The 7,073-nt window shown below is 43.6% G+C and overlaps 1 protein-coding gene across 1 annotated transcript; it reads left to right on the top strand.

Moving 5' to 3' along the window:
• Window positions 1-5,533: 5,533 nt before the first annotated feature.
• LOC148481249 (olfactory receptor 6N2-like) lies at window positions 5,534-6,487 on the top strand. The gene has a single exon (XM_088453708.1). It carries the CDS (start codon window positions 5,534-5,536, stop codon window positions 6,485-6,487), a length of 954 nt encoding a protein of 317 aa, XP_088309834.1.
• The last annotated feature ends 586 nt before the right edge of the window (window positions 6,488-7,073 follow it).

The following is a 7,073-nucleotide window of genomic DNA, read 5'->3' as shown; positions in this document are numbered from 1 at the left end:
AGTTTCCACCTGTTTAAGACCAGAATTAGGTGCCGCCACTATAAAACAACATAGAGATCAGGAAATATCACAAATATCTCCTGCTTTCCGATCAGCAGCCATCGCAGGCCATCCCCATAGCTTTCTAGGGAATAGGGTTAAAAGAACCATGTAACAAGCTCTGAAAAGCTTGTTACAAGATAGCATTCATCCTAGCTTACGCCGAGTTGTCGGTCAGCTGACATCCAGAAACACCCACTGCTCGTATAGAGATACGTTCATCCAGAGATACTGTACGCCAAGATGGATATGTTCACTACTGCGCATACTCAGTTTGCTAATATTCACTAGATGTGGCCGCATACGGAACCTGCGTGTCTGTGTTAGAACGCTCAATCTGCTCCCCGGACCAGAGAGCAGCTGCAAGCAAGAAGAGACAGGCGTCTTACCATGAGCTGGAAGAATGTGTGCTAACAGCACTCAGAAAGCAGTCTCTGTCATACTATTATGGGATGTTTAACATTTTCCTGACTACATATGTTGTTTACTATATATGATGATATAATTGTTTGATATAGAAATTGTGTTTTTAGACTCCCCTCCCCTACTTTAGTCCATTTATAGAGTTAATTATAAATACTGTTTTGCATGCACTATCCAGTGTATAAAGAGACCAATTTGTACAGTATATGTCCCGAGCCAGTGCTAAGTAGATTCTTCTGCAACTCCAAACAGCAAGATTTAAGTGGAGTGCTCCAATAGGCATTGTTAGTAATAGTCAGTAAAGGGGTAGACAGAAGTATTCTGTGGAATGTTCTTACAGTACACTGCGGCTCTGGAGGAGCCTCCTCTCAGGTGTGCAAGTCCATCCGGCATCCCCGGTCCAGTGTTGCACAGCTGCTCTGTTAGAGAAAGCAAAGTTCTTTGCTGTTAGAGTTCTCCAGGAGAAAGGTAGAATGAAGGGTGCTGCTGTATCACTCCACTGCCAGGCTAGCAGGCTAGGTGTTTCCTCTCAGTGTTATATTTGTATATCTGTAGATTTTATTATGCTATACACTCTTCTTCCTGTTTTATGTTGTACACTTGTCTTTTGTGTGTTATGTACCAGTGCCGAAACTTGGATTTTTGTCACCCAGGGCAAGGCAGTGGAAAAAAAACAAACAAAGAGGTTGTTCTTCTTAAAAGGGGGTGTGGTTTCGTGAAACAGTAATGCTCCTTACACATTATGCCACACTAAGTAATGCTCCTTATAACACATTATGTCACACAGTAATGTCCCTTACACATTATGCCACACTAAGTAATGCTCCTTATAACACATTATGCAACACAGTAATGTCCCTTATACATTATGCCACACTAAGTAATGCTCCTTATAACACATTATGTCACACAGTAATGTCCCTTACACATTATGCCACACAGTAGTACCCCTTATACACATCACACCACACAGTAATGTCCCTTACACATTATGCCACACTAAGTAATGCTCCTTATAACACATTATGCCACACAGTAATGTCCCTTACACATTATGCCACACTATGTAATGCTCCTTATAACACATTATGCTACACAGTAATGCCCCTTACACATTATGCCACACTAAGTAATGCTCCTTATAACACATTATGCCACACAGTAATGTCCCTTACACATTATGCCACACTAAGTAGGGCCCCTTTTACATATTAAACCACAGTAGAGCCCCTTATACACATTATTCAATGGTAGAGCCCCTTGTACATGTTAAACCAAAATAGAGCCCCTTATACATGTAACACCACAGTAGAGCCCATTATACACATTATGACATAGTAGAGCCCCTTATACACATATAACATGGAAGAGCCTTCACTTTATTCCTCCTCTTCATTCCTCCTCCTCCTTCTCATCATTCCTCATTCTCATCATTCCTCCTTTTCATCATTCTTCCTCCTCATCATTCCTCCTCCTCATCATTCTTCCTCATCCTCATTCTTTCTCCTCCTCATTCTTCCTCCTCATCATTCCTCCTTCTCATCATTCCTCCTCCTCATCATTCCTCCTTCTCATCATTCTTCCTCCTCTTCATTCCTCCTTCTCATCATTCTTCCTCCTTCTCATCATTCTTCCTACTCCTCATTCTCATCATTCTTCCTCCTCATTTTCATCATTCCTCCTCCTCATTCTCATCATTCCTGCTCCTCATTCTCATCATTCTTCCTCCTCATCATTCCTCCTTCTCATCATTCTTCCTCCTCATCATTCCTCCTTCTCATCATTCTTCCTCCTCATCATTCCTCCTTCTCATCATTCTTCCTACTCCTCATTCTCATCATTCTTCCTCCTCATTCTCATCATTCCTCCTCCTCATTCTCATCATTCCTGCTCCTCATTCTTCCTCCTCATTCTCATCATTGATCCCCCTCATTCTCATCATTCCTCCTCCTCATTCTCATCATTCTTCCTCATCATTCTCATCATTCTTCCTCCTCATTCCTTCTCATTCCTCCTCCTCATCATTCCTCCTTCTCCTCATTCCTCCTTCTCATCATTCCTCCTCCTCCTCATTCTTCCTCCTCCTCATTCTTCCTCCTCCTCATCATTCCTCCTCCTCCTCATTCTTCCTCCTCATCATTCCTCCTTCTCATTATTCTTCCTCCTTCTCATCATTCTTCCTCCTCATCATTCCTCCTTCTCATCATTCTTTCTCCTCCTCATTCTCATCATTCTTCCTCCTCATTCTCATCATTCCTCCTCCTCATTCTCATCATTCTTCCTCCTCCTCATTCTCATCATTCATCCCCCTCATTCTCATCATTCCTCCTCCTCATTCTCATCATTCCTCCTCTTCATTCTCATCATTCCTCCTCCTCATTCTCATCATTCTTCCTCCTCATTCTCATCATTGATCCCCCTCATTCTCATCATTCCTCCTCCTCATTATTCTTCCTCCTCATCATTCCTCCTCCTCATTATTCTTCCTCCTCATCATTCCTCCTTCTCATTATTCTTCCTCCTCATCATTCCTCCTTCTCATCATTCTTCCTCCTCATCATTCCTCCTTCTCATCATTCTTTCTCCTCCTCATTCTCATCATTCTTCCTCCTCATTCTCATCATTCATCCCCCTCATTCTCATCATTCTTCCTCCTCATTCTCATCATTCTTCCTCCTCATTCTCATCATTCCTCCTCCTCATTCTCATCATTCCTCCTCCTCATTTTCATCATTCCTCCTCCTCATTCTCATCATTCTTCCTCCTCATTCTCATCATTGATCCCCCTCATTCTCATCATTCCTCCTCCTCATTCTCCTCATTCCTCCTCCTCATCATTCTTCCTCCTCATCATTCCTCCTTCTCATCATTCCTCCTCCTCATTCTTCCTCCTCCTCATTCTTCCTCCTCATCATTCCTCCTTCTCATCATTCCTCCTTCTCATTATTCTTCCTCATCATTCCTCCTTCTCATCATTCTTCCTCCTCATCATTCCTCCTTCTCATCATTCTTCCTCCTCCTCATTCTCATCATTCTTCCTCCTCATTCTCATCATTCCTCCTCCTCATTCTCATCATTCTTCCTCCTCCTCATTCTCATCATTCTTCCTCCTCATTCTCATCATTCCTCCTCCTCATTCCTTCTCATTTCTCCTTCTCCGGCGAGCAGCTATGCTGCTTACCATTGTTGTTGTGCCCAGCAGCAGCCACAGAAAGGCTCCTGTGCCGGCAGAAGTCCAGTCACTGCAGGAGACAGGGAGGGGGGCAGACAGCTGCAGCACTGTCTGCTGTAATGTATATTAGCAGCAGTGTGTCTGGCAGAGAAGGATCTGGGTGCTCCGCTACTATTATACATTGCGGCAGCGCATATGCAAGTGGAGGCGGCCGGTTCAGTCGGCCACACCACCCTAGTTATGCCCCCTTAAATCTGTTGCCTGGGGCACATGCCCCACTAGCCCCCCATAGTTGCAGTCCTGCATGTACATCTTAGTAGACTCTGTGTTATATAGGTGGACCTATACACCTTATATTATTGTATCATATTCTTTCTCTGTTATATCAGTAAACTAGACTGTAAGCTCTTCTCCCTGCGCTACATTTGTGTTTTAGGACACCTTGTTAGAGTGTAAGCTCTGTCAATCACTCTGTGAATAAATCCTCACTGCATCCGCCATCACAGAACCATCGCGGCACATGCTCAGTGTGACCTGAATGCATGTACAGTAGTAAAATAAAACATTGGACTTTAGTGAAAACAAACAGCATTGTGTCCATCTCTGAATAAGGCCCTCTGTCTGTAAAAGCACAGCATTAGGGGGAGATGTATCAAAGCTTGGAGAGCGATAAAGTGGAGAGAAAGAGATAAAGTACCAACCAATCAGTTTGTCATTTTCCAAACTGTAAAGTGACAGTCAGGAATCGATTGGTTTATACGTTATCTCTCTCCAAGCTTTGATAAATCTCCCCTTAAGTCACTGCCATTAGTTCCACTTCTGTATACATATGTATTTTGCTAGTAGGGGCGTAACTATAATAGATGCAGAATATGAGGGTCCATGGGTCACCTGCATGCTGGAATCTGTGATTGCTGCAATGCAGGTATACAGTACCTACCTGCAGGGACAGAGCTCTTATCTGAAGAAAAGAGTTCCATAGGCCAGTGCATGCGCAATCATTAGGGGGATGGGGCTAAACTTTTGGAAGCTTACATCGCAACTCCATAGAATTATATTGGGACTGCTTTGCTGCAGGTCCGCAGTGGATAGCTCTAATATCTGCTGTGGGCCCCTTCTCAATATGGGATCGGTATGAAATCCCGCCGGACCTATGTCGCATGGCGGTTCAAATCCCGACGCCGGAAGACCGGCAGCAGTGAAGATCCCGACAGCTGAAAAGGTAAGTATATACTAATCCTACTCCATCCCTTAACCCTAACCCTCCTTTAGGGGTGCCTAACCCTACCAGTGCCTACCCCTAACCCCTTCCTAAGTGCCTAACTCTCACCCCCACGTTCCCGCAGCCTAAACCTAACCCTCCCGGGGGGGGTGCCTAACCCTAGCCTCCCCCCAGGGGGTGTCTAACCCTAACCACCCCTTCCCCTAGCCTAACCCTAAACCTCCCGGGGGATTAGGGTTAGGCTGACCCATCCTGTCTGCCACCCGGCTCACCTTCGTCCGGTATGCCGGGCTCCCGGCGTCAGTATAATGACAGGTGTTGGGATTTCGATGCCTGTCATTAGTACCCTGCCAAGATTTGAGTCGGGAAGCCAGTGGTCAGCATTTCGACCGTCGGCTCCCCTTAATAGATATGGTCAGCCATATGTATTGCGGTAAACCTACAAAAACTGCAGTTTCACAGAATTTTTTACCTTTGATACATCCCGTTACAAGTCAAAATTGTAAATTTCACTTATTATTTTTATGTTGTCAATAATATTTCTAATTTTCAGTATATAAATTATATTAAAAATAAGAAAAATATATTTTCTAAAGAATTATGTGTCTTTATAGGTCTGATCAAGTAAAAGAAAATCTACCTCTAATTTCACATTTCAACAACTAAACCACTATGTCATGGAAGAGGTGAACAAAACCACGGACTTGTTTGGTGACTTTTTCTTAGTAGGCTTTGCCGATCTTGAGCATTTTAGATTTTATTTATTCATCTTTTTCCTCATCGTCTACCTCCTGACTCTGTGTGGAAACGCAATAATCATCTTGGTAGTCTGGTCTAACCCAAGCCTTCACATGCCCATGTACTTCTTCATCACCGTTTTGTCCTTTCTTGATATGTGGTACGTATCCACCACTGTCCCCAAACTCTTATCGATACTGTTGACCAACAACAAGAGGATCTCTTTCCGGTGGTGCTTCGCTCAGCTATACATGTTCCACAGCTTAGGCATCACCGAATGCGCCTTGTTAGCTGTCATGGCCTTTGACCGTTGCATGGCCATATATAATCCTCTTAGGTACACAGCCATCATAACCGAAAGAGTTTGTAAGGTTCTGACCTCGGTATGCTGGTCATATGGGTTCCTCGTGGCCATCATGCCATTGACTCTTACTGTCCGAGTTCCATACTGTAAATCACATTACTTGCAGCATTACTTCTGTGACCTGGCACCGCTTATGAGTGTGGTATGTGCCGATACTACACCTATTAATACCGCTAACCAGTCGGTCAGCACCGTTGCCACCTTTTTCATACTTATGTTTGTTGTTATCATGTATATAATTATTATATACTCGATAATAAAGATAAAGACCAACCAGGGACGCAGCAAGGCCTTCTCCACCTGCTCCTCACACCTGACTGTGGTCGTGCTCTTCTACAGCACAGCTTTCATAGTCTACGTTGTCCCAAAAGAACTGCGTACCGTGGAGAATGACAGGATTTATGCCCTGGTTTACACCATGTTCACCCCATTGTTCAATCCACTAATTTATAGTTTAAGGAATAAGGATGTTAAAGGGGCTCTTAGAAGAAGCATCAAAAAGTTACAAGAGCATATACATGAAAAATAGTCAGTAGGTCATATTGCCATTTTATTAAGGAAGGTGGCTAGTATATAAAATATTTAGAATATAAAACCAGATAAAATACTTATGCACGAAAGGTAATTTACAAAACTGAAATGTTACTTTATTAGAGGATTTTGTATAGCTTCTACATGTTATATTTAATAATTTGCATCAGTCCGTGCCCAAGTGAAGATTACGATCTATATATTATACAGATACACATGCAGGGAGTTATTTTGTGGAGGACAATAGACCATACTTGCCATCAGGGAATTCAGAGTAGGTGACGGTCCAGGTGGGAGGTGCTGAGGTGTGGTGCAATTAATCACGGCCCCTCCCAAGGTTGACAGGCGGGGTCACAAAGATGCAATACGCCCTGATTTGTGCCATGATCTGTTCACTGAGAAAGTGTGCAGGAGGTACTATAACTGTAACTATTGTTCATTCTAGCACCCTGCACTTGCAACAACCCGGGCAGTTCCTAGTTCCTGCCTGGGGTGTCGATCTCTGTTCTGGTGTTTCTGGCACACTTTGGTCTGTATCTCAGCAGTCTGTGGTATCAGTTGATGCAACAAGCTGCTGAGATACA

This window comes from Taudactylus pleione, unplaced genomic scaffold, assembly GCF_031769625.1.
Source record: "Taudactylus pleione unplaced genomic scaffold, aTauple2 ptg000587l, whole genome shotgun sequence".
NCBI classification, from domain to species: Eukaryota; Metazoa; Chordata; class Amphibia; order Anura; family Myobatrachidae; genus Taudactylus; species Taudactylus pleione.
The sequence above is the reverse complement of the archived record's forward strand: the minus strand, read 5'-3'. Positions and strand labels throughout refer to the sequence as shown.